The 27,914-nt window shown below is 41.7% G+C and overlaps 1 protein-coding gene across 4 annotated transcripts; it reads left to right on the plus strand.

The window, feature by feature from the left end:
* The first annotated feature begins 12,372 nt into the window (after nt 1-12,372).
* Nucleotides 12,373-27,386, plus strand: leo1 (LEO1 homolog, Paf1/RNA polymerase II complex component). Of its 4 annotated transcripts, none has more exons than XM_072465061.1 (14): nt 12,373-12,459; nt 13,627-13,766; nt 14,276-14,826; nt 15,712-15,923; nt 16,319-16,423; nt 17,331-17,425; nt 18,020-18,168; nt 19,520-19,604; nt 19,691-19,785; nt 20,269-20,403; nt 23,900-24,035; nt 24,415-24,607; nt 25,431-25,537; nt 27,116-27,386. In XM_072465061.1, exons 1-14 carry the CDS (start codon nt 12,390-12,392, stop codon nt 27,242-27,244), a joined length of 2,202 nt encoding a protein of 733 aa, XP_072321162.1. In that variant the 5' UTR covers nt 12,373-12,389; the 3' UTR covers nt 27,245-27,386. The 4 variants fall into 4 exon arrangements, with proteins under 4 accessions (XP_072321162.1, XP_072321160.1, XP_072321163.1 ...); XM_072465059.1 differs by having other exon boundaries at nt 25,431-25,532; nt 27,093-27,386; XM_072465062.1 differs by having other exon boundaries at nt 25,431-25,532; nt 27,111-27,386.
* Nucleotides 27,387-27,914: the final 528 nt, after the last annotated feature.

The raw sequence follows: 27,914 nt of genomic DNA on the forward strand, positions 1-27,914 counted from the left end.
TGACGGGAGAACGTTCAGTTATTCCCCGAGCTCCTTCAGCGTCCACAGTGCAGTGAGTGTAGTGAGCGCTCGGGTTAACGCAAGGGCGGGGACACCGGAAACACGGACAGTGGATTCTGTTAGCGACAGGTTAGTGGGCCAATAGGAGCGAAGACGGGGTGGAGCTTGACCAATAGCGTAAAACTTAAAAACTTCGAGAAATAAAATGTAAAATTTAAATAAAATTGTATTTACATTTATTCATTCATTCATTTTCTACCGCTTGTTCCCTTTCGGGGTCGCGGGTGACTGGAGCCTATCCCAGTGACTTTGGGCCTTAGGCGGGGTACACCCTGGACAGTGACCAACTCGTCGCAGGGTTAACACTGTATTACATCTAATTATTTCCCAAGTGCAAAGACAAAAAAATGAAAATATACACAAACATTATAAAATTGTTATCAAAGCTTACAGAATAAGGTTTAATGCAATTTTAAGTGAACATAGGTCACACGCTAGAAAAAAAAGATGAATAAACCAAAAAAGCATACTTATTTGCAATAATAAAAGATGGCAATATAAAAATAATAAGATAAGATAAGATATTCCTTTATTGTCCCACATGGGTGCAACGCAGGTAGATACAGAGGTAGATACAGAAGAACAGATCACTTATAGGAAGTCTGAAAAACACTTTCAGTAGAAGATCTCCTATAAATAAATAAAAACTCCCATAGACAAATAAATAAATAAATAAATACCATTGCATGTGATCCCGACAGTAATTGCACATGAATATGTGTCACGACAGCACATAGATTGCACATGAATTTCACAGTAATTGCACATGAATTGCACATGAATTCCAACAGCAATTGCACATACGACTGAATAGGATTACATAATACTTAAAATGATAAATTGAATAATTATATAATTATCCCTCATCTCTTTCTATATTTGTTCAGTGCAAATCTTTCCACAAATAAACAGAATGCTTGTTGTTTGAAGTGTGCTGGAATTAAAATAAACTGAGAACACTTTGGCCTCATCCCTGTTTTTGTCCATTGCAGTGAATATAGAGTTTCATGCAGCCTCTCGTCTCACACATGATGGACCTTCTCTGTAATCAGATCTATTCACACTCAGTTGTGCTGCTAAATTAGACAAATGGCAGTAATCAGTGGAATTACAGAAAGAAGGATATGACTAAATGTGTCTTCAAGGTGAATTCAGTTTGTAAGCATGAGTAGGAGTGTTGTGCTGTATTGATAGACCAAATAAAATGACGTCTTTACTGAAATATGCTTGAACATTGTGGAATTATTTGTTCCAACCGTTTAATACAATTGAAATTGTTTTTTTCAATTCACAAATATATCTACACTACCACAATTTGGGGTTGAGTTCTGGACGAAGCAACTTTTTGTATTATCAGGGTTGCAATGTGAGACAGACAAACAAAACATATACAAATAAACACATTTGATTAATGTTCCGTGTTCAAAAACTACTGTCTGTACAGGCAGGGTATTTACATTCATCTTTACTTTACATAACCTAGTCTAAAATATTTATAACTTAACATCCATGGATTGCACTTCTGCACATTGACATTGGACAATAAAGTTACTTATAACGTGACAAATAATTGGTTACATGATAATCCAATAGCATGTAAAATCCATTAAAGGAATACCGTAATAAGTCCTAGTGAATAATTTATCTATTGTAATTCACAAATGCATTATAAGCTATCAACTTATCATGTATTTATTGTTTATTGGTACAACAAACATTGTCTAAAACGTGGTAATCTGATGCTGGTGTCACAGTATTGTAGGACTCTTTTTGTCCATCATTGGGTACATTTACAAGACCAGAAAAACAGATAGCAAGAATAATTAGATAACCCAGTAACTATGATCAGATTTTTTCATTCACAAATGAAATAATCAATAACAGACATGTCATTTAATCAGTGGATTTTTAGAGTAACTGTTGTATTTGAAAGATAATGTACAATTAATTTTAAAATAACCCATTATTTAACATTTTCTCTTTCATTGTTGTCTCTGCCACATTAGTGTGCTCTTTTTTTGCATAATTGTCCTTGTCCAAACCTACACATATGAACAATCAGAAGAAAACAGATCCATCCATCCATCCATCTTCTGCCGCTTTATCCGGGGCCGGGTCGCGGGGGCAGCAGTCTGAGCAGGGACTGCCAGACTTCCTTCTCCCCAGACACTTCCTCTAACTCCTCCGGGGGGATCCCGAGGCGTTCCCAGGCCAGCCGAGAGACATAGTCTCTCCAGCGTGTCCTGGGTCTTCCCCGGGGCCTCTTCCCGGTGGGACATGCCTGAAACACCTCCCGAGGGAGGCGCCCAGGAGGCATCCGGAACAGATGCCCGAGCCACCTCAGCTGGCTCCTCTCGACGTGGAGGAGCAGCGGCTCTACTCCGAGCTCCCCCCGCGTGGCCGAGCTCCTCACCTTATCTCTAAGGGAGCGCCCAGCCACACGGCGGAGGAAACTCATTTTCACCGCTTGTATCCGCGATCTTGTTCTTTCGGTCACTACCCAAAGCTCATGACCATAGGTGAGGGTAGGAACGTAGACCGACCGGTAAATAGAGAGCTTTGCCTTTCGGCTCAGCTCCCTCTTCACCACAACAGTCCGATGCAGCGACTGCATCACTGCAGCCGCTGCACCGATCCGCCTGTCGATCTCACGCTCCATCCTTCCCTCACTCGTGAACAAGACCCCGAGATACTTGAACTCCTCCACTTGGGGCAAGGACACCCCACCCTCCTGGAGAGGGCAAGCCACCTTTTTCCGGTCGAGAACCATGGCCTCGGATTTGGAGGTGCTGATTCTCATCCCAGCCGCTTCACACTCGGCTGCAAACCGTCCCAGTGCATGTTGCAGGTCCGGGTTTGATGGAGCCATCAGGACAACATCGTCTGCAAACAGCAGAGATGAGATCCTGTGGTCCCCAAACCGGACACCCTCCGACCCCTGACTGCGCCTAGAAATTCTGTCCATAAAAATTATGAACAGAACCGGTGACAAAGGGCAGCCCTGGCGGAGTCCAACATGCACTGGGAACAGGTCTGACTTACTGCCGGCAATGCGAACACAGCTCCTGCTCCGGTCATACAGGGACCGGACAGCCCTGAGCAAAGGGCCCCGGACCCCGTACTCCCGGAGCACCCCCCAAAGGACACCCCGAGGGACACGGTCGAAAGCCTTCTCCAGATCCACAAAGCACATGTGGACTGGTTGGGCAAACTCCCATGAACCCTCGAGCACCCGATGGAGGGTATAGAGCTGGTCCAGTGTTCCACGACCGGGACGAAAACCACTCTTGAACAGAGAGACCACCACCCCGGTCTGCCAGTCCAGAGGCACGGTCCCCGAACGCCACGCGATGTTGCAGAGACGTGTCAACCAAGACAGTCCTACAACATCCAGATACTTTAGGTACTCAGGGCGGATCTCATCCACCCCCGGAGCCCTGCCACCGAGGAGTTTGCGAACAACCTCAGTGACTTCAGCTTGGGTGATGGATGAGCCAGCCTCCGAGTCCCCGGTCTCTACTTCCTCTTCGGAAGACGTGACTGAGGGATTAAGGAGATCCTCAAAGTATTCCTTCCACCGTCCGACGACATCCCCAGTCGAGGTCAGCAGGCCTCCACCCGCACCGTAAACGGTGTTGGTGAGACACTGCTTCCCCCTCCTGAGGCGCCGGACGGTTTGCCAGAATTTCTTTGGTGCCGACCGATAGTCCTCCTCCATGGCCTCCCCGAACTCCTCCCAGGCCCGGGTTTTTGCCTCTGCGACAGACCTACAAGCCAGAGTGGCCTGATAGGCCTCCTTCTTCAGTCTGACGGCATCCCTTACTTCCGGTGTCCACCACCGGGTTCGGGGGTTGCCGCCACGACAGGCACCGGAGACCTTGCGACCACAGCTCCGAGCAGCCGCATCAACAATGGAGGCAGAGAACATGGTCCACTCGGACTCAATGTCCCCAGCCTCCCGGGACATGGGAGAAGCTCTCCCGGAGGTGCGAGTTGAATACCCTACTGACAGAGGGCTCCACAAGACGTTCCCAACAGACCCTCACAATGCGCTTGGGTCTGCCAAGTCTGTCCGGCTTCCTCCTCCGCAAGCGGATCCAACTCACCACCAGGTGGTGATCGGTTGACAACTCTGCCCCTCTCTTCACCCGAGTGTCCAAGACACGCGGCCGGAGGTCTGATGACACGACAACAAAGTCGATCATTGACCTCCGGCCTAGGGTGTCCTGGTGCCATGTGCACTGATGAACACCCTTGTGCTTGAACATGGTGTTCGTTATGGACAATCCGTGGCTAGCACAGAAGTCCAATAACTGAACACCGCTCGGGTTCAGATCGGGGAAGCCGTTCTTCCCGATCACCCCTCTCCAGGTGTCACTGTCATTGCCCACGTGGGCGTTGAAGTCCCCCAGTAGAACAACGGAGTCCCCGGTCGGTGCACTGTCCAGTACCCCTCCCAAGGACTCCAAGAAGGCCGGGTACTCTGCACTGCTGTTCGGCCCGTAGGCCGCCACAACAGTGAGAGACCTGTCCCCCACCCGAAGGCGGAGGGACGCGACCCTCTCGTTCACCGGGGTAAACTCCAACACGTGGCGGCTGAGCTGAGGGGCTATCAGCAAGCCCACACCAGCCCGCCGCCTCTCCCCGCGGGCAACACCAGAGAAGTGGAGCGTCCAGCCCCTCCCGAGGAGATGGGTTCCAGAGCCCAAACTGTGCGTGGAGGTGAGGCCGACTATATCTAGTCGGTATCGCTCAACCTCCCGCACAAGCTCAGGCTCTTTCCCCCCCAGCGAGGTGACATTCCATGTCCCCAGAGTTAGTCTCTGTGTCTGGAGATCTGGTCGCCGAGGCCCCTGCCGTTGACTGCCGCCCAGATCTCTCTGCACCGGCCCCTTATGGATCCTCCTGCGGGTGGTGGGCCCACGGGAGGGCGGCCCCACGTCGCTCTTTCGGGCTGTGCCCGGCCGGGCCCCGTGGGGTAAGACCCGGCCACCAGGCGCTCGCCATGGAGCACCCATCCCAGGCCTGGCTCCAGGATGGGGCCCCGGTGACGCCGATCCGGGCGACGTAAACTGCCTTGTTCGTGTTGTCATCATAGGGGACTTCTGAACCGATCTTTGTCTGACCCGTCACCTAGGACCTGTTTGCCTTGGGAGACCCTACCAGGGGCATGAAGCCCCCGACAACATAGCTCCCGGGATCATTCGGGCAGTCAAACCCCTCCACCATGTTAAGGTGTCGGTTCAAGGAGAGGAAGAAAACAGATGAAGCGGATTTTTAGACAAAACTGGTTATTTTGCGCCATCTGGTGGTGGTTATGAGTTACTACAAAAACATCTGATCCCGGAAACAAAACCTGATCCGAGCCTCACGTGCATGGCCTGGATCTATTATATTATCTATTATATTGGGTGCATGGTCTAGCGTGGGTGACTCCATGGCTCGGGTTTATGGAACTATTATATTAACACGCCAGGGTCACTTCCTGGTCCATTAGTGTTCACAATTGAGATAAACTACGCCAGAGTTCGATTCATCGGACCGAGACCGACCTTTATTATGACCGGTCCGGACCAGCGTTCGATTGCGCGTTCACAATTATATTAAAAACACAAACGAATCAAAAGTGTAAGTTTGCACAGGAAGAGTGTATGTTTTTCAAGTTTTTTCAGTACTATAAAAGCACGTGTAATTACCGAAGTAAAATAAACGCAGTTACTTACTTACAGGTTGACTTGTAACTTTTCTGGTGGAGGATCTGAAACCTGCTTGTCTCCGTTGATATATTTTTACTTTTACTTAACATTCAAAATAATTGCATTACTCCGTGGAAATCTATTTTCTATCTATTTTCTTCTTGTACCACCCAATTTAATAGATCCATGGTTCCACCGGCCTTTCCTTTCTACATCCAAACCCCGCCATTTTTGCTTTTTTTTGTTAGACAATAGCTTTTGTTTCCATTTCTGAACTTCTATATTTATGTATTTTCTTTTAATAGATTCCTTTGCTTGATTATCTGCCGTTGAATTGCACCACTGTGAGTTGTTTCTGGATCTTATTGAGATAAAATGTAAAATTGCGGTGCAATTTTATCAAAGACCTTTTTCTGCCCCCCCTTAAAATGTACTGTAATTAATGACCCCTGCTCTTTTGGGTTATCCTGACAAGTCGTGATAAGAGGATAATTTGGTCATGGCTTTGGTTTTGTCTGAATTCAACACTAACTTCAGGGACTGCAATCCAGACTGCACTATGGAGAAAGCAGACTGTAATGACTCGACCCGTTTCAGTGAGTTTGAGCAACAGTAAAGCGGCATAAAAGTGGTACATGATAAGCACGAGCACAGATTTTACGATTTTCTGCTTTTTAACTTTATTTAGTGTATATCCACCTGTTGTACATTAACATTCTAGTTTTACACCAATCAAGTAGGTATTTGTGGAGAAAAGGCAAAACAATCTGTAGAAAAATGACAGGAAATGACACACTAAGGATATTCATTCCAGTCAAAGTTTATGTATGATTATTTTACCCTTTAATTCAACAAAATAAAGTCGCTCTCATTTATTTTTGTTCGTCAAATAAAGAAAATTGTTACATTAGAGGAGTTTTTATCGAGCGTTTGCTGGGAAATTTCTTAGTGTGATGTCATAAATTACAAACAGGAAATCAAATTATGAACGTAGAAAATGTGTTATTCTGGGATATAGATATTTTCTTTTGAGCAATATTGAAAATATATTTATTTTTAACCCATTTTAGTTCAATGAGTGGTCCAACTTGTCAGAGGCACTTTAAGTGCCGTTGTGGTCATCACATTGTTTAGGTTTAATATATGCCCCTAGAAGACGAGAAGTTTTAACTCAAAAGAATATTGCTGCCGCAATTATCAATAGACAGACAATATATATAGACAGAGATATATAGATAGCTTGATGGCTGGGTAGATGGCTATGTCAGGCTAATTAAGGGGGGCTCTGAGAATAAACCCCCAAGGGCAAGGAAACCTTAATAAGGCCCTGACTTCACAAACATTCTAGGAAATTATTACATGTTAATAATTTGTTTGAGAGTAATGAACTCCTATTGAAAAAGTGGGGATGACAAGATGGTCTATAGTGTAAGCACTCACCTCCTGGGCTTTTTTGAAAATCTTTTGTATGTCCACCTATATTACATATGGGGAAATCTGGAATTTCTGCGTGGAAACTGATATATAATTAGGTTGGCAACTGTTTGACAAACAACATATAGTTTTCATTTGAATCATTATATTTTACAAACTGGAATCAGCATGGGGAAAAAGATATGTGATCAATGTGTTGTATTAAACTTTTTGTTTTTTATTGTCCATATAACATACATATTATGTTCAGCAATATACAACATAAAAATCTGCCAAATCGTACGTTTATTGTTATGCATGGTCGCATTCAAGTAATAAATAAAACTATTTGCTTAGAAATAACATGAATGAAGCAGTACAAAAATTATACAAGATTAACAAATTTAATTTTAATCTGAATACATAAAAATCAAAGCAAGCCAGGGAAACCTATAACCTGGTGTAAAACAACACATTCTTATGGTTTGAACCTGAACCAGGAATGTTCTTTTTCAAGGTTGAATTAATTGAGCCACAAAACTGTGGGGTGTTCCTCCGAGGGGCCCAGCCCTGTAACCTCCCTCTCCACCGTTGCCACAAAGTTTGCAGTGGCCTCTCTGTCTGTCACAGGCTGGAGTTTACAGTAAAGTCGCCCTACTTTATTCACCACAGAAGCGCGGAACTTGTTTCAGCCGCGGTGCTGAAATGAAAGCAGGTGTGTTCTCTCCCATATTAGATAATCGGGGCGTTTGTTGTCTACGGCTGGTCACCCTATTCAAGAATCACCTCCAGTGATCAACCCGACACGGGGGGGGTTATTGTTGAATTTGGTTATGGTATTGAGGAAAGTCAAATATAATAAAGTAAAAGCCTGTCAGCCTAGCACCATCATTTACCCATGACTTAGGTAAACAAAAGTATTGACACATGTGCAAAACAGTTTGTGTGAGACTTAGTGCAGTCACAAGAGTAATATTTAGATTTTGTTTGTGACCTTTTGATGTAGTGTGACTGATGCATACTGTATGTTCAAATTCAAGCAGAAAAATAAGTCTGTAAGGATTTTGCCTGATAGCATCATTACTCATAGGCCCCCTTGTTTCTGTTTACTGTCCTGGGGGTGCGTTTCTGGATCTCAATGGCTTCCTTAATTATGAGTTTATGTTTATGCACATAACTATCTTAAAGTGGAGAAGGACAGCAGCATGCAGTGAAGTGGAGGCAGAGGCAGATAGCGCGTTGGTGTCTAGGGACGGTCAAACATGGAAAAGAATCAATCTAAAAGTCATGTGCCCATCCCAAATAAATATGGGAAAGAGTGGCTGGAGTGTCTGGCAGTGTGGTCCAATAGATTTGGTTTTCCATCTGGCGGATCACTAAGCACGGACAAAATGTTTGAATCATGTCAGCAAACTTGTTAAATTGATTGAATAGAAATGGTTTTGTCATTTCTGTCATGTCTTTGTGATTTTAATGCATTTTTTTAGCACTCTACAACGAAACTTGCCTTGCCTTGTCTTGCCTTGAAGTGTTAGATTTCTCTCATCTAGTAGTGCCGGTGTGGCCTTTTCTTAGTTCGTATTTTGTAATGATTTTTTAATGATTATTTTTTTAACAGGATTTTTTTTATCTTTTTTTTAACCCTATCAAAATGCCCAGTTCTTTTTTCTGTTGCTGTTGTCGTTACTGTTGATGTGTTCTGTCTTTTCCCTTTGTTGGTTGAGTCAAAATTACCTTGGTGCTCCATGTTTTCCAAAAGCCCACATGCCTCCTCACAAGTGCTGGCCGAGCTCCTCAGAGGTGCCGGGCGTAATGACATTTTTTTGTTTTTGAGCAGGAATTTGTCGGCTCTATTAAAAAACGGAGTCCTTTCTGTTGCTCCTCCATCTCTTCGTCCTTCTGTGGATGTGTCAGTATTCGCTCTGCACGTTTCACAAGTGCTTTGTGAAACCCATTCCTGGTGCTTCAGCTTCATAATTTCAACAGTATTCTCACTAACAGCTGTTTGTAATTTTTTCACATCATCATGTATTATTTGATGCTTTGCTTCTGCTGACTCGACAAGCTGCTTCACTTGATCAGTCATATCCAAACACTCATGTATTTCAGAGGTGCACATGGCTGGAAAGTTATATAATTCCTTCAGCTTTGTCTTGACCCATTCATTATGTTCCTCTAAATTTGCAATATGCTGATCTTTTACGATGGAGGAGGCCTGCAGCGCTTTGATCTGCTTTGCCAGTTCAGGCCTCATTTCATTAAAATGCTCAGTTACTTCCTTTTCTGTATTATCTCTGGAAGGAGAGGCCATTTCATTTTGTGACTCCTCGTTTAAAGACCAGCATTGACCGCCGAGACTGGGAACACTTCTTGTCTTTGAGGTTAATGTGTTGTCTCTTTTCCCTTCTTTAGTTGAGTCAACATTAGCTTGGGGCGCCATGTTTTCCAAAATCCTACGCGTCTCTTCAGAAGTGCTGGGCGTGCACTCTCTATTTTGTGGTGGATATTTTTTGCTTTTGGACTGGAATTTGTCGGCCGTATTAAAAAAACAACTCTTTCTTGTTGCTTCTCCATAGCGTTGTCTTTGTGTGGAAGTGTCAGCATTCGCTCTGCATGTTTCCGAAATTTTGCGTCTTTCATGTAGCCCTTCCTGTGTATTTGTCTTGTGTGTTTCTGTGAACAAATTGGGCTGGAAAAAGTCATTGTACAATTTAGAATTCAAATCTGAACCTTTGATGTAAGGCATCCACTTTGTTGCGCGTAAAATCTCCTTATCCTCTTCCAATTCCTGGTGCTTCAGCTTGATAATTTCAACAGTATTCTCACTGACAGCGGTTTGTAATTTTCTCACATCATTATGTATTTTATTCTTTGCTTCCACTGAATTGACAAGTTGCGTCACTAGATCAGTCAAATCCAAACACTCATGTATTTCAGAGGTGCGCAGGTCTGGAAAGGAATACAATTCCTTCAGCTTCGTCTTGACCCATTCATCATGTTCCTCTAGATTTGCAATACGCTGATCTTTTAAGATAAAGGAGGCCTGCAGCTCTTTGATCTGGTTTACTACTTCAGGCCTCATTTCATTAAAAGGCTCAGTTCCTTCTGTTTCTGTATTAGCTCTGGAAGGAGAGGCCATTTCATTTTGTGACTCCTCGTTTATAGACCAGGGTTGACCGCCAAGACTGGGAAAACGCCTTGTCTTTGAAGTTAATGTGTTGTCTCTTTTCCCTTCTTTGGTTGAGTCAACATTAGCTTGGGGCGCCATGTTTTCCAAAGTCCTTCGTGTCACGTTGGAAGTGCTGGGCATGTACTCTTCTTCTGATGAATATTTTTTGTATTTGGACAGGAATTTGTCAGCCGTATTCAAAAACCTTCCTGTTGCTTCATTTGCTTTTTCATCCTCTTCCGATTCCCGGTGCTTCAGCTTGATAATTTCAACAGTATTCTCACTGACAGCGGTTTGTAAATTTTTCAAATCATTATGTATTATGTTATTCTTTGCTTCTGCTGAATCGATAAGCTGCATCACTAGATCAGTCATATCCCAAAAAATATATATTTTAGAGATGCACAGGGCTGGAAAGGAATACAACTCCTTCAGCTGTGTCTTGACCCATTCATTATTTTCCTCTAGATTTGCTATAAGCTGTTCTTCCAGGATGGAGGAGGCCTGCAGCTCTTTGATCTGCTTCACCAGTTCAGGCCTCATCTCATTAAAAGACTCAGTTCCTTCTGTTTCTGTATTAGCTCTGGAAGGAGAGGCCATTTAATTTTGTGATTGCTTGTTTATAGTTGACCGCCAAGACTGAGAAATCTTCTTGTCTTTGAGCTTAATGTGTTTGCATTTACCAGTTCAGGCATGATGATTTGAGATGTTGTAAACATTACTCCAAGGTGGTCAACTTTTTATACAAATCTATTCACACAAATGTGTAACTAATATTTCTCAGCTAACCTCATGTGGAAGATTAAAATTATTGTTGTTGCTTTTGCATAAAGGTGCATTTACCGCCATCTACTTTATTCTTTAGACTTTTTTCTGGTCTGTTTTACCACTCTATTGTTGTTGTTGTTGTTGTTGTTGTTGTTGTTGTTGTTGTTGTTGTTGTTGGTGGTGGTGGTGGTGGTTGTTAGGAGCCAACTTAAAAGGTGCACTTATCGCCACCTACTGTAATTGTATATCTTCTGTAGTTGTACGTCTTCAAAGTATGTGTTTTACGCTGTACCATTTTTTTTTTTTAAAGGGACAAAAAGGAGAGAGCGAGAGAAAGAGATAGAAAAGAAATAGAGAGTGGAAGCTAATTAAAAACAGGCCATATTTTGCCAAATTTGCCAAATCAAAGCTCTTTATGATGTCACAATGTCATGGAAACGGAACACATGACACATTTTTGCTGTGTATCAAGAAGAAGTCATAAGAATAAAGTCTAAAGTCTAAGACGTGCAACTACAGTAGGTGGCGCTAGTGTAACCTGAGGAATAAAGTCTGGCGGTAATGCAACACTTGGATGCCAACCGCCATAAAAACAATAACAACAACAACAACAACAACAACTTGGATACCACCCTCCATAAAACACCAAAGAAGAAGAAGCAGCCTGTAGACTCTACATGCTGCCTCTAATGTAGAGGTTGAACCATGGATCTATTGGGTTGAACAGAAGGGATCCTAGGATTGACCCTTGGGAAGAAAGAGAGGGAGAGAGAGATGGCCATGCATGAAAGAGAGAGAGAGATGGCCATGCATGAAAGAGAGAGAGAGATGGCCATGCATGAAAGAGAGAGAGATGGCCATGCATGAAAGAGAGAGAGAGAGATGGCCATGCATGAAAGAGAGAGAGAGAGATGGCCATGCATGACACAGTGCATTTTAAACAGAATCACCAAAGCAAGTTCCTATATTTGTGAATTCTGTTCATTGACAATGACAATAAACCTTTTTTGATTCTGAAAACGATGATGTCACAAATATATTAAATGAAACAATTCAGTATCGATACTCTAGCTCTCAACATCGATATTCCTCCAAGTTTGTATGGAGTTGTGGGAAATAAAATCTCTGGTTCATATTTCAATACAGCATGTGACGTAAATGCACCTGATTGGCTGAGTGCCACTCGCCAAACGAAGCAGACGAAGAAGAAGAAAGAGGAGGAGGCGGGTCCATGAGGCGGATACAAACCTTTAATCTCGCCTTCACTTCCGGTCGGTGAAGAAATGGCGGACATGGATGAGTTGTTTGGGAGCGATGGGGACAGCGACAATGAACCACAGAGAGCCAGATCTGGTACGTCTGGACAATTATACGCCTCATGAAATAACTAACAGTCTGAAGCAGAATCTTAACACACAAATTAGCAACGCTTTACTTTGTCTCCGCGCATTTCTCCCGCTACTGTTTCCGTGAAGTGCATCACGTTGCTTCTGAAGACAGTTTTGCGCTGTCTGACAAGTGTTAATGGAGTTATTTGGTTGTATTTAATGATACTCTTGTCCACATGTTGGCAAAATGCAAGTGATAAATCACTCAATTGTCTGATCTCTTAAGGCAGCAAATCTGCGTTATTTAAGCCTGCTCTGTTTTCCTCCAGAAGAAACACAGAGAAAATTAATATATAACACTATCTGGAAATACATTTTCTTGACAAAAGACCCTTGATCGTGATTCATTTTGGTTAGATTGCCGCACAGTACTTGTTTATAACACTCAAATAAGAGACTCCTTGATAATCAGTGGTAAATAAACCTAATAACCGATTTTCAGTACATTTCCTTTATTTCACTTATAATGAAACAGACTTAAAAGTGCACTATGTAACTTTTCACACTAACCTGTCTTTCACACCGCGAAAGGAGGAAATATCTCACAAACCCTTTATATCTGTCTCTCTGTCTGGCTTATGTCCACCCAAGTACAGCCAATCTTTAATAAATGTATAAATAACCACTATTCCATGCATATAGTGTGCAGCTGCCTAATTTTGGTAATGAAGTTGTGTGTTTGTAATATAGTTTTGGGGGAGAAAACGACATGTACCAATTTACAAACAGAAAAAGTCAGGCTTTACAGGTCAGCAGAGAGACACTACTCACAATAGAAATGTTTTTAAAGTGTTTTTAAGTAGTAAAAACACCTGCAAAAAAACAAATGTGAGATACATGACTTTAATGCCATGTTTGGGAAATTCCAGGTTAAGCAACACTGTAATCCCCGTGATGGGGGACCTTCAACCAGAAAAGTCAAATAGCGCAGTTTTAAATGAACACGTAACTGTATTTTTTAAAATCTCATTTAGCAAAGTGTAATTTTTTTTTTCTAAAGATCAATTGAACCGATGGCCTAAAACTAAATTGTATCTAGTTGTGATTTTAATGTATTCTTACACTGCTAATACTATGTCATTCCACATTCTGTACACAATATTATTATGAATTAATTTGACCTTGTTTGCAGAGTCTGGTTCAGGCTCAGGGTCAGACTCGGAGCCGGAGAGACCGCGCTCAGCCAGTCCAGCGTCAGGCAGCGGAAGTGATAGTGACCGAGAGAGAGACGAAGACGAGGAGGACGGACAGGGGAAGGCCAGTATGAACAAGGTGAAATGTCATTGTGCTACTTGTGTATGTCAGCTCAAAATGGAATTATATAAGCAATGTAAACAAGATTGACTATAATACTTTTCTGACAATGACCTGTGCAAGAGCATCTGAAAAAATGCTATAATGCTGTATATTCTACTGTAGTTGTGAAAGTAGCGCAACACCGATGACACAAACCGGCCCCTCCTCTCTCTCACACGCTGATGGCTTTAGATATGAAGATGTGATATGGAAATTCACATTTTACAATATTTTTCCCCCACAGCAGCTCTAAAGAAAAATCTGTCCAATTCCATGAGGCAACCCTGCATCTGGCAACCCGGATAGCAAGATTTAAAAATATTTTGTCTTAAAATGGATTTCAGAATATTTCCCTGAACAATATTAACCAATACTGAACTATCTTCCTCCAAAGTCTGATCCCTCAATTTAAAAACCCAAAGCAGATTACTGAGGCTTTGAAATGTACATAATGTAAACTCTACTTACTAATCTCTGTTTCCCAGGAGTTGTTTGGGGACGACAGCGAGGACGAGCGCCACAGTCAGCGCAGCGGCAGTGATCGATCTGAGCGCTCAGGCAACCAATCAGACGGCAGCGCTCACTCTGACGCAGAGCGACATAGCGGCTCTGAGCGGGGGTCCGGGAGGGGGTCGGCCCGGGGGTCTGACAGGGGATCCGAGAGGGGGTCCGACAGGGAGTCTGCCCGGGGGTCGGACAGGGGATCTGACAGGGGATCTGACAGGGGATCCGAGAGGGGATCCGAGAGGGGATCCAACAGGGGATCCGAGAGGGGATCCAACAGGGGATCCGACAGGGGATCCGACAGGGGATCCGACAGGGGATCTGACAGGGGGTCGGAGACGGGCCACCGTGACGAAGATGAAGATGAGGAAGGGCACCGGTCTGATGAGGGCAGCGCTGGAGGGACTCCTGGAGCTAGTCCGGCCGGCAGTGCAGTGTCCAGAGGATCCCGTGGTTCAAGAGGGTCTGTGGGCTCCAGAGTGTCCAGAGAGAGTCCAAGATCTGACAGAGGCAGTCCACGATCAGACAGAAGGTGGGAAGGTTTTACATTTCTATAAATATGAAGACAAGATTAATGTTTCGTTCTATATTTCGCTTTTTGAAGTTACTTTTTCCCTGAATCATTTTTGTCAGTACTATTGACCAAATTTTCTAACACTAATTGTGTATTTGATATAGCTTTTTTTAAGTACTCAGTTATGTACAAGATAGCCAGGTCCATCACCAGATATGCCGATATGCAGACCTTGGATTGTTTGGACGGATTGTTTGTGTCATGTGATGGTGAATCAAAGAGAAATTTCCACTGTGGAGAACAATACAATTACATTTAAGGCAATATTTGATATATTACAGTTTATACAGCTACACAACAGTGGTACTTAAGGTTGACACCTTTGCTCATTGTGTAGACTTGCCTGACATTTTGTTCTAGGTAGTCTGTCACTGTCAAACTATTTCTGTTTTTTGAACATAATTTTAACTAGATTAAAGTATACAGACCTGAGATGTATAGATGGTGAATATTTTCAAATAACCTCTGCATTTTCACCAGAATGTTCGTTGTTGTGCCATTTTAATTTAATAACAGCCCTGTCTTTGGGCTATTTTTATCTCTTTAGTGTAAAGAGATTATGTGCAGGCATTGATGCATAATATTTCCCTAATATTTTTTTATTTTACTTCCTGTAGATGGCTCTGTTTGCTCACATTGTAATTATGAGCGGCTTGCGTTCATATCTAATGTCTTCTAATACTTTTATGTTTATCTTGTTTAATCACCTGTACATTTTGTGTATATAGTAAGCCTATTTTTATTTTATCCTATAGGAGATTTAAATTGTTTTTCTCTTTGACTTATACAGGTTGTTTTATTATTGTTAATTGTTATTAATATGATTTTTGTTTGTGACTCCAGTGCACGTAGTGGCGTGAGGACACCTCAGTCTGGCCCCGGGACCCCTGCACTCTCTGATGCCGAGGCCTCCGGCCGCGAGAACCAATCAGACGAAGAGAAATGGGAACGTGGTGTGAAGAGTGACCAATCAGAAGACGAGGGAGGGAAACGCAGATACTCTGATGAAGAACGCGACAATTCAGACGATGAGGGTCCCAGGAACAGAAAGTCAGGTAGGTTTCACTTACTAGCATCACCAGAGCAAAACAGTTTAGATAAGAGTAAAATCAACACTGAACCTGCCCTAAACTTAGAAAATAAGCTAATTAAATTAAATGATTATATATATAAATGAGTGTCCAAAAATTAAATAAAACTGTTTTAAAACATGACCAAATAATAAAAATAGAACTAAAACAGTTTTTACTATTCCTACATACTAATTGATACTAGTTTTGAAACTAGATAACACAATTTACTCTGTCTACTGAAAATGAGGCTTAACCTTACTGCTCAAATATTATTGAAAGATTAATTATATTCATAACTTCTGATCCAGCAGTTTGACATGTGTAACTTTCTGTTTAATTTTAAATTCATGCTGTGCCTTGTGTTTGTTTCTTTTCAGAGTCGGCAAAAGGCAGCGACAGTGAAGACGATTTCCTCCGACAGAAATCCAAACCAAAAGCGGCGTCAGACTCCGATTCAGACAGCGACATCGGATCAAAGAAACGTAAGAATGAATTATTATTTTTTTTAACTCAGCGGACAGGTTACTAATTGTTGAGTTATGCTAATTTGGCTCTTCTGGCTGTTTGTTTGTTCTCAAACTGCCTCCACTATACAGTTTTGATAATTTCTGGCAATACCTTCGTACAAACGCTTCATTTTCCAGTACACAAGTAGATGTTGTCCTGGCGCCCTCTGCTGGCATTTTGTAAAGACACGTTTCACACAGTTTTGAGGCATTTCCAAAACATAAGAGTATCTACACTTTCAGAAATATCAAAGCTAAGGTAACACTTTGTACACACATTTTACAGACTCGATAGCCATGTTTAATGTTATAATAAATGTATTTGTGTGTACCCACTGCTACAATGGTGGTGCTCTTAGTGCTACATGTTTATGCAAACGGCTCACAAACGACTCGCAACCATTACACATTTGAATCCATTAAGCAGCTTTCCTACTTGGTCCTTGGAAGCATTTTAACGCTCAAAGTATTGGATATGTTTGACTTATTCATTAGTCATCGATTCTTTATTTCAAAATGTAACGGCAAAAATGCAATAAGCACTAGCACACGTTGCTATGTATGTACATGTAGACAAGTGCTACATATTTAATCCTATATGAATATTGTTAGTGGTGTTTATAATAATGCTACAATTCAATGTTTGTTTTAGAAAGAGCTCTCCAAATTGAAAATGCACAGTGATTTGGACAGAATCAACACCTTGAACTGGACTTCAAACAATTAAGAACACATAATAAAGTTTACAAAGTATAATTGCATGTTCTCTAATAATGATGCACAACTGCAGGTAGTAATGGTTCAAATTTGCAACGTTTGTTTTCTAAGGGAACATTTCTACAGCTTTATTAATCTATTTAGATGTGTGTCTCTTATCTCACAGCAAAAAAGGCAGCTGCAGACGACCTGTTTGGAGAGGCCGATGACATTTCTTCAGACAGCGATGCAGAGAAACCCCCCACACCTGGACAGCCAATGGTACAGTCCACCCTCGTATATCATGTTTAAAAGGACACTTATTCTGCAAAAATCCCTCTTTTTGAGGTTTTAACCTTGTTATGACATTGTTCTCTCATGAAAAAAATACCTTGAGTTCTATTTTGCTGAGTTATGCCAGTAATACCTCTGTATCTACCAGCGTTGCATCAATGAAATTCCCCCATGTGGGACAATAAAGGATTATCTTATCTTAATAATAACCATGTTAATGGGGTCCTGTCACTCAGAGTCCCAGAAATCACTCTGTTTCAAATGTCCCAGATTTGTGACATCATAGGTAAAAATCCGGAGATCTCCAGTGCTGTTTTTAAGTCTATAAATCATCTCCAAACTCTAGAATTTCTACCTCCGTATCACGTTAATCAAAACTGTTAGCTTACGTGCCTGATTTTATTTCCAATGGTAATTCCCAATGCTGCCATTAGATGGAGGGCTCACACCAAATCCTGTCTAAAACATTTGATTCTGAAGAGCATTTTTATGTATGTGTCCATTAATTAAGAATAGAATAGAATTTCATCCTAGGAGCACTTGAACATACATTTATGAATGACTCATTTCTACATGTTCCAGGACGGGGACGACGGTTTAGAGGGAGAACAGGCCGAGGAGGAGCCAGTGCCCGAGACTCGTATCGAGGTCGAGATCCCCAAAGTCAGCACCGACCTGGGATCAGACCTGTACTTTGTCAAACTGCCCAACTTCTTGTCCGTGGAGCCCAGGTGAGCCAATATACTACAAGGGTTAAGGTCAATAAATCACACTTATATAATCCACGGGTTATTGGTTATTTTGGATGGGACAATGTTGACGGACACACAGATAAAAGTGTATTACGTTGGTTGATTCATTGACTGATCCTAACCTTAACCTTTTTATAAATCCGATTACAGAGGGCAGGGAATGAATATAAATATAAATACAGATTTTAAAGCACATTATTATCTTGGATTAAACCTTTTATACTCAGATCTGAACTTTAAATCATGTTGCAGCTTCATATTTATCCATGCTTATTTTGATGAATCTGTGTTAGTATTTTATCACGTTTATTGAGAGAATATTTAAATGGAAATACTTAGTCATCATAGCTCATGCAGTTTGTGAAAATGATCGCCGCATTTGCATGAAATAGACCGGTATTTGGACAGTTTAAACAATGTAAGAATGTAATGGTGTTGCCGTCTATTTTTATTTGTCAAATCAAAGCTATTACATAAATTAGACGAGCTTAAGCCTTTGTTTACTGTATGGTTGCTAGGTAACAGCTACCCATGTCCAAACAGAAGGCAAAATTAGAAACTCAGTGAAAACAAGACAATATTCATTCATTGCAAATGTTTAATCTTCAATATACTACTGTACTTTTCGCTCCTGAATAAAAGCCGCGCACACGATATTTACGAAGAATATAGAACGTTGAAACATGAGATATTTACACATATAGTATACAGTAATGATGCGTCTTTTGAACCAGAGTTCTCGTGGAGCACCCGCGGTCCGCTGCACTGCTTTACTAATTACCGGTAGACTAATTTCTCAGTGAATAAGAGTTGGATAGTAATAAAACACACAGCATTTTGATGCTTAAACAGAAAACACATCACAGCTGCCCCTACTGTCCCCTCTGTCCTTTATGACTCTGTGTGAGCTGATTTACCCGTGTCTGTGTCTTCACATCCGGTTCATCTGCTCCTGAGCTCAGACTGCAGGGGTCAGGTCTGGCCAAGAAAGTTTCATTTCAATGCGGCAGGTTCTAAATTGCAGACCATAAGCCGGTATTGCATTTCCGCGCTCCGTGTGTCTTTTGTATTCTGCCGCGTCTAAATTCACTTCCTCATTACACTAATTTATCTGTAAATATGTGTCTGATTGTAATAAAACACACATCGTTTTGAAGTGTCAAACGCTTGCGCTTCCTGCTAGATTGCTCCCTGGTGGCTGTTTGCAAGTAAAAATCAATAAATTAGACGCACGGAAGTGTGGGGGGAAAAGTACGGTAAATACTGTTAGTCTAGCCTGCAATTTGTTTTTCAAATGAGATCATTATTTCTTATGCTTTTCTCCCTACAGGCCGTTTGACCCTCAGTATTATGAAGATGAGTTTGAAGACGAGGAGATGTTGGACGAAGAGGGACGGACCAGGCTCAAATTAAAGGTTTGTACACACGTTTGTCGCCTCTTGTGGTTTATCGTGCATTTTTAAATCTCTCCGTTCATACTTTTTAATACGTCTCTCTGCAGGTTGAGAACACGATCCGGTGGAGAGTGAAGAGAGACGAGGAGGGAAACGAGATCAGGGAAAGTAACGCTCGCATCGTAAAGTGGTCAGATGGCAGGTGGGTGTTTAAAAAGAAATAAATATATATATTACATTAAAAGTGTGAAGTACAAATGTTTTTAAAAATTCCCAAATCTATCAAAAAGCTTTACAAATATCTGTCGTTATACGCAAATTGCCTGTTATTTCAGCTTGGATCGTCATAAATGTTTGAGATTCTCCTTTATCTGAACTCAAAATAGTTACCAATGGAAAGTTTGCACATGACGGCTGCTTAAAGGACACACATGCAAAATGTAGTAGTTTTTGTTCTAAAAGATGAGATGCCAAACTTAAGCCGCTCAGGAGGATGTTTAAAGGCTAATAACAATACAATTAATGCAAAATATTTGTCCTTTCACATTTCTCATTGTGTTTGTGGATTTGACATGTTGAATGGAGTCATTAAATAGCGTTGAATTCGACTTGTAGAGGCGCTTAAATTGTGTAAAGTGATCTGCGCTTTCGGTTATAGTTAACAGATTTCTTTCCTGTCTCGCAGTATGTCTCTGCACTTGGGAAATGAGGTGTTTGACGTGTACAAAGCCCCGCTCCAGGGAGACCACAACCATCTGTTCATCCGACAGGGCACCGGGCTTCAGGGACAGGCCGTGTTCAAGACCAAACTCACCTTCAGGTAAAGAAAGAGCATGTTTGTTTTTCTACCTGCAAATGATAGTCAAGATTATAATGCTTCTATAGTCTAAAAACAATCGGAACAAGGCCAGGGTTGAACAAATTGTACTTGTTCATAAAAGGACCGCTCAAGGATTAAATGGTGGTGATAAGCAGCAATTTCACTCCAAACATTGTGCTAATATTAGGCTTTAATTTAACGCTGCACTGCATAACATGTTTTTTTTTCTACTCGTAATAGTCAGCAGTTCCCAATAATGTTAGGGTGATTAAGATTGTCTAAAAACAATCAGAACAACGTTAAGCTTTAATAATTCATCCCTTTCCTTTTTTTAAGGCGAGACGCCGCAGTTAAATGTAAGAAATTACATTAGATGCAAAAAGATTTACAGAGGGGATTTTAGATTTCTTATTCAGTTTTTGAGGAAACTTGATCTGACTAAAAAGTGGCCTATAATGTCAAAGTTTGCCTCATTTTTACACTTAAAACGCGAATAAATCCGGCTTAGAATTAGATATCAACAACTTCTGTTTGTTTTCAAAATCATGTTAAGTACAAGATTGTAAAGTTTGGTGAGTGTAGGTGCTACATCTGATCTTTATGTCTCTGTGGGAATAAATGAAATCATTAAGAAATATGTTTTTCAAGAACTGCACAAACTATGAAGCTATAATTTAAACTCCTACTACTCCTCTTGTGTCCACTGGTCTTCCCTCTATGGGGTTGGTAATTCCGTGCCTGAAATGTTCCACAGTATGGCATTAAACCACTCACAGTGAGAACACGTCATGTTTGTTCCAATGTATTTTTGAGCAATAATGAAATAAATGTGAGATTAAAGCAGTTCAATGCCACTGCTGTTTAACTTATCAATAACATCAATGACATCTGAACAAGCCAATGGCCTTCCCGGATTGATACAGCGCCGTTTCTACCTCTGCTGGGCATTCAAAAAGAGATTTAAATCAAGGAACCACTCAAGCAATCACACATGCAGTCATACACCAGCGTCCGCTCATAATCGAGCCAAGTGAAGTGTCTTGCCCAAGGACACACATGTCTTTTCTGGTTGTCTGTAGTCTTTTCTTTACTTTACAAACCGTGACACTTCACAGCAAGTCACAAAAGTTATATTTTCAGTAGGGGAAATGATTGCTGTAACCTGTGTTATTAACAGAACGCGAGCAGAAAGAGTTAATAGGGAATAAAGATCTATAAAGTAACAAAATAAGCAGGTGTCGGGCCGTCCAACAGGAAAGTTACACAGCACACCTTTTTAAAATGGACCTTCTTGCATAAAACGTCACTTAAACGAACCCATTTTGACGTACAGTCCTTGATCTGTCCTTGTTTTTCTTGTCATTTTTGCATCGTTAACAAATTGCCCCCAGTGGATCTAAATGTGGCTGGAGTGATTGGGATAATTGCCCACTCTCCCTCGTTCCAAAATAACCACATTAGCTCTAACTAAATACTTGTTCAGGACATCGTTTATTGGCCCCCTCGCCTCCGTCTGACCCTTCGGCTGAACGTGAAGCTCAAAATAAGCCCTTGGACACGTTTTAAAATCCCCATAACAACGCACCGTCTTGTTTAAAAATGTTCTCTGCAGTAAATCTCAAAAACAAAACCTGTTCTGTGTTTGGGCAGTGTAAGCCTCTTACAGACACGGGTCTCCAGATGTTCTGGTTTCTGGGACCACATGGACTGAGTGGGTCAAGCACAGCCGCTCAGTCCGTGTGGCGTTAGGGGCGGAGGAAGGCGACAAAAAGTGCAAGAAAAAAGTCTGTCTCCAAGTGAAACGGTGATAGAAAAAACGAGGTGTACTTTTACTTCAATTATGCCTGTATAAAGTGTGAAAATATGACTTTGCCAGAATGATTTATGGAGTTGAGATATTCTTTACAGGCAGTGGAATTATAAAAACTACAGTGACAAATGATGTGCTACCAAATAATATCTAAATATTTAGCCGACTAAATATTGAATTATACGTTTGTAGAAGAAATGTTGATCATTTAAATCTTCAACTTATCAGAACTATCCTCGAGTTTCAGAAAAATTCATTCAGATCTGACCTTACCCAGATACATTCATTTTAGTGTAGATTCCTGTTATATGCAACAATTTGAGGGTTTTGTCCCATGAGAAAATATATACATATGGATCCGCTTTGTTCATGTTAATGCGTTTTCTGCCGTTTGATAGCGACTAATTGGTTATTGGTCCTTTTTAGTCATGGAGTAATCGTTAGCGTGTCTATATACGTGGGTTCCAAAACATGCCACGAGCTGAGAAGATGTGTTTCATGACACAAATGAGCCGCAATCGCATGTGTAAATGTGTAAATGTTAAGTGTATATGACGAAAACGGTCTTGAGTCCATAAACGTGCTCCACCAGGATCCTCAAACGGCTTCACTTCAGCTTCATCCGGGCAAATTGAGTAAAAAAAAACTTGACAACTAATTGGTTAATCGAAAGAATAATCGCTAGACTAATTGATTAGAAAAATGATCGTTGGCTACAGCTCTACTCAAATGTAGTGACCAGGCTCAAACTCTTCTAGTCTAACATTGTCTCTTCAAACGTTTAATTGTGCGTTACCAAAGCCATAAATGTTCGGTTTTCAAGTAAATCTGCAGAGTTGCGTAAGCGATTATGAAAGACATTTAATATGTTCTGATTAACTCTAGATTTGGTCATTATTGTTGCCAAGCGGCAGAGCCAAGTCCGTTTCTACGCGACCAGGCATTTCACAAGGAGCAGCGCGAGTGTAATGAACTCAAATTGGACGACTGTGAACTTATCTGCAGCGTGACATAAGATGAGTGAAGCAGCAGGACACATGAGACATAAACGCTACAGGTCAAAACGATTACTAATGTCGTCTGTCACAGTTACAATGTGAAATAAAGCCTACTAAAGCAACCGTTCCCTTATATCTTTTTATATTTGACTGACAAAAAGAAGCAGGTTTTGACCAAGGCAAGTTTCTGACATTGACGTTGATTGGAATGTTTTGCAATCACAGCAAGACCGTTTTTTTGGTCGGAAAGGGGATGTCACGATTATTCGGTTAATAGATAATCGTGACAATTTTAGAAGCAAAATTAGGTATTTTTAGTTCAATCTTTCGTCCAAAAAATTGACCTTATGTAAAGAACTTTATTTTATTTGGCGTTTTTTGTCAAATTTTACTTTATTTTTGTCTTTCAGAAAGTAACATTTTTTAAAGCCGGTTGAAACTTGAAGAACAGTCGCATGTCAGACACGAGATGAAAGAAAATGAAAGATTTCACTGTTGTTTGCTCTCAATAATCGCGGATAATCGTTAAATCATGATGTTTTTTCTCGTAACACTAAAATGTAATATCGTGACATCCCTGGTCCGAACTGCATCGTGATAATGGACGACTTGAGCCGTCACGATAACAAAAGTTCCAGTACGATATATTGCTGCAGAAAATATAAACATAAACTCTCTGCGTCTCCAGGCCTCACTCCACCGACAGCGCCACCCACAGGAAGATGACCCTGTCTTTGGCCGACCGCTGCTCCAAGACCCAGAAGATCCGGATCCTCCCCATGGCCGGACGAGATCCCGAGTCCCAGCGAAACGAGATGATTAAGGTTCTTGCACACGGCCCTCCTCAGTGTGGATGAGTGTTTGGAAATTAGACAGCGTTTTATGACCGGAACTGCTCTCAAACTGCGCCGCGGATACTATTACTTACAACTGCAGACCTTTTAGTTGATGTTGTCTTGGTCGACTCATTGTTTCTCACAGTAGCAGAAAGAACAAGGCCTGGAAAACAGTTGATAATTTATATATATCGTGATGTTTTTTCTCACAATAAGCGTAATAACGTTTGACATTGTGACATTCCTAATGGGCATTTGCGATTACCTATCAGACATGTTCTTGTATTTTAACTTGAGGTGTTGATAGAATGTTTGATACTCTTGACAAAAGGGGCGGGGCTCGAGCTGTTTTCACTGTATTTTCCAGAAAGAGGAGGAGCGTCTGCGCGCGTCCATCCGCAGAGAGTCTCAGCAGCGGCGCGTCCGGGAGAAGCAGCACCAACGCGGCTTGAACTCCAGCTACCTCGAGCCTGATCGCTACGACGACGAGGAGGAGGGCGAGGAGGGCATCAGTCTGGCCGCCATCAAGAGCAAGTACAAGGGCGGCGGAGGACTCAGAGGTGAGCGGTATACGAGAGCGGGAGAGAGAGCGGCGATGCTGGGCTCTCTTCTTTGGGCCGAATAACAGTTTGGATCCCAATCGAGTATGAAGTGATGTTTAAGTGCTTCATTTTATGGTCCGTTCACATTTTTGTGCGGAAACAATACATTTACAGAAGCAGTTTAGCACCTTCAAATGTTAATGACTGAATCACCAATTGTCAATTTAACAAAATGGCAGATTGTTGCAGGAATGTAATCACGATTCCATTTTTATCACCGTATTGTGCAGAAGCATTATCCCACAATGATAATCAGATGACATTTTTACATTATCTTAAATGTGCCTGGAAAGTCTCGGTCGAGGTTCAGATGTTGCACAAAAAGTGCAGACATGTTATCTGCAAAATGTTATACACTTTTACTCACTACTTATAATTCAAGATGTATTTCTGTACGCTTTCAAGACCACGGGTTTAGTTTGTATTTTGTTGACCAGCCGCTCCTTTTGGTAGCTCTGTATCTGCTGAATATTTTGAGCAGAAACGTTGCTTACACTAGTTCTCCCAAGCTTAACGTTCACTTCATATGATCATATGTTCAAGTGAAACTCCTGTCGACTCCAAAATGAAAGCAGCCTTAATCCATCATTTTCAAGTGTGAATTCTCAGAAGAAGTGGTTTTAATTATTTCTTCACTCTATTTATTTGTAGTTTATAAGTTTACAATAATTGAGATTGTATATTATGATTTTTTAAACTGGTCAGTGGCCACTTCTGCTCTTAAAATGTCCTTTAGTGAACTCTTTCCGATAACTATATATGTGTAACTTGTTTTCCACAGAGGAGCGCGCCAGAATCTACTCCTCCGACAGCGACGAAGGCTCTGATGACGAGAAGGCCCAGCGTCTGATGAAGGCCAAGAAACTGGACAGTGACGAGGTGAGTGCAGTTTACTCCCCCACATACAGGGGGCAGCGTGTGCCGTGACACAGGAAGAGCCAAACAAACAGTGAAGTACATTAAGTGCAGCACAGATTGACTAAGGACAGACTGAAACTTCTGCTGTACAAAAGTCCATCAGTCTTGTTCAAATGGAATGCACTAGGAATTGATCTTAAATATCTTTATATGAATACATTCCAAAATCTTTCTCAATCTAATCAATCCGCCTGGTAAATGTTTTGTGCCTGTGGCTTGTGCTACGAAGCTGAATTTATCCTGTATAATAAAAGTCTTACTGCGACTTAGGGTCACAACCCAAGATTTTCCCAATGGATTTGTGCAGTCCAAGCGCAAGGGGCGGGGTTACTGCCAGCCGACCAATCAGAACGAGGAAACAAGAGATGGACTATAAGCCAAAGTAAACTCAGGCGCTGCGTTCATCAAGATGACTTTATTAGTTGTGGAGGAAATTTGTCTTGGACTCACAGACTGCCACACTGAGAAAATACACAGAATGGAAAGAAAACATGACATAGACATTAGAATAACATAGTAACCAGTGCTCCGCCCTATGGCCTGGAGTTAGAAGGTTCACTGACACAGGTATCTCTTGTTTTCTGTTGGAACCCTATAGCAGTGCACACTGGGAGTGTAAACCCCGCCTGCTCGATAAGTCTCCTCAAATATCTGCTGTAATGTTCTTTCACTCCCATGACTTCCAGTGCTATACGCTCTAATCTGTTTAGTCCTTCTAATGCTTTCAATCACCCAATAATGGAATATGCATTGTTATCGATCGATCACAGAGAGCTACACCACAGAGAAAGTTCAATATGAGCGATGAGGGATTATATTCATCAATATAAAAGTCATAAAAGTCGTGAAACATAGGCCTATAATGGATCTTCCTGCGCCATCGACTGAATGAAGAGCTCTGAGTGTTTTACATGGTCAAAACTCCCTCTTAATTGCAAATTAAACACAAACCAATGACGTTAGACTCGCTCTAGTCTTGGGTGAAGGTGTACTACGTAACTTCAACACCGTGTCTCCATGGAGATGTCATTGCGTTGCCTTTAAATGTTTGACAATATGGCATAGAATGAATCTTATCCAGCACTTATTCAATTAAAATTATTTATTTAGTTTTATTGCAGAAGAAACGTGTGTTCTTTCTGTGATTGGGCTCGCCTCTCCGCAGATCTGACTTCTAACTTAGGCCTGTAACTTGGCCTGGTGGTCTAAATGGAGATAGGTCTATAGATAATGCCTTCCTGTAGAACATTCCAGGCAAAGCAGTAACATGGAGACGAGGAGCCAACCGAAAGGTTATGTAGTGCGCTGGACCTGATTTTGTGTTTATTTCTTCCTGGTTTTGAACAAGTTTATTAATAAAGCACATTTACAAACAGCCTTTACTGCCTCAAAGTGCTGTAAAGATAGATTCTAGGTTTCGTCTTGGTCTCATCCTCGTCTCGCCAGGGTCAGGACTAGACCGAACATTCACCGCTCACTTTTTGCCCTTTTGAATATCCTCAGGAGGGCGAGGGCTCCGGCGAAGGCGAGGGCTCCGGCGAAGGCGAGGGCTCCGGCGAGGGGTCCGGCAAGAGGAAGGCGGAGTCCGACGAAGAATTCTCCACAAAGAAGAAGAAATATGTCATAAGCGACGAGGAGGAGGAAGAAGGAGAGGTGGAAGACGAAGACGATGAATGATTTGTTTTTTTTAAATTGTACTTTTCTGTATTCGCGACTCGGTGGCGTTCAGCCATGTTTTGTTTTGTAAATTTGAACGTGTGGGAGACTGCGAGTTTGTTTATGTACAGCAGAAATAAAGAGCAGTGTCTTATGTAACGCAGGTTGTTGTCCGTTATCTACAGGTGCAGGATGATTCATGCGCCATTCACCTTTAACATCGACAGATTACGAAACTGCTCCCAGTTTGAAAACAAGATATCTGGGTTAATGCGATGGTTGTGATTGGTGAAGAATTTACCAGGCAGAGCAAAGGGTCGTGACTGTTTGCTCTTGAATGACGTACCACGTGAGAAATGATTTACTCGCGTTACAGATAGTACAATGTTTAAGTGTATTATAAAGCACAATGTAGCAACACATTGAAATATTTGTTACATTCTGAAAGTAACAAGGATGCATTCGTTTTTATTGTGGATTCTGCAGCTCCTCAGCAGCTCAACTCTATATTAATTTGATTGAGTGACTATATTAATTGTAAGAATATTCAGTATTGCACTTATTTGCCATCTGCCTTATTTACTAGAAACACATTACACACTTTTTTCTGTGTGAAGTAGCCGTGCCAGTCCAGTTTCTGATGTGCACCGCTCTTATAACTGAGCCCACCAACTCTTAAAGTAACACTGCG

The sequence above is a fragment of the Eucyclogobius newberryi genome, unplaced genomic scaffold (assembly GCF_026437365.1).
Source record: "Eucyclogobius newberryi isolate DKJ021-1_F unplaced genomic scaffold, fEucNew1.0.hap1 SCAF_5, whole genome shotgun sequence".
NCBI lineage: Eukaryota > Metazoa > Chordata > Actinopteri > Gobiiformes > Gobiidae > Eucyclogobius > Eucyclogobius newberryi.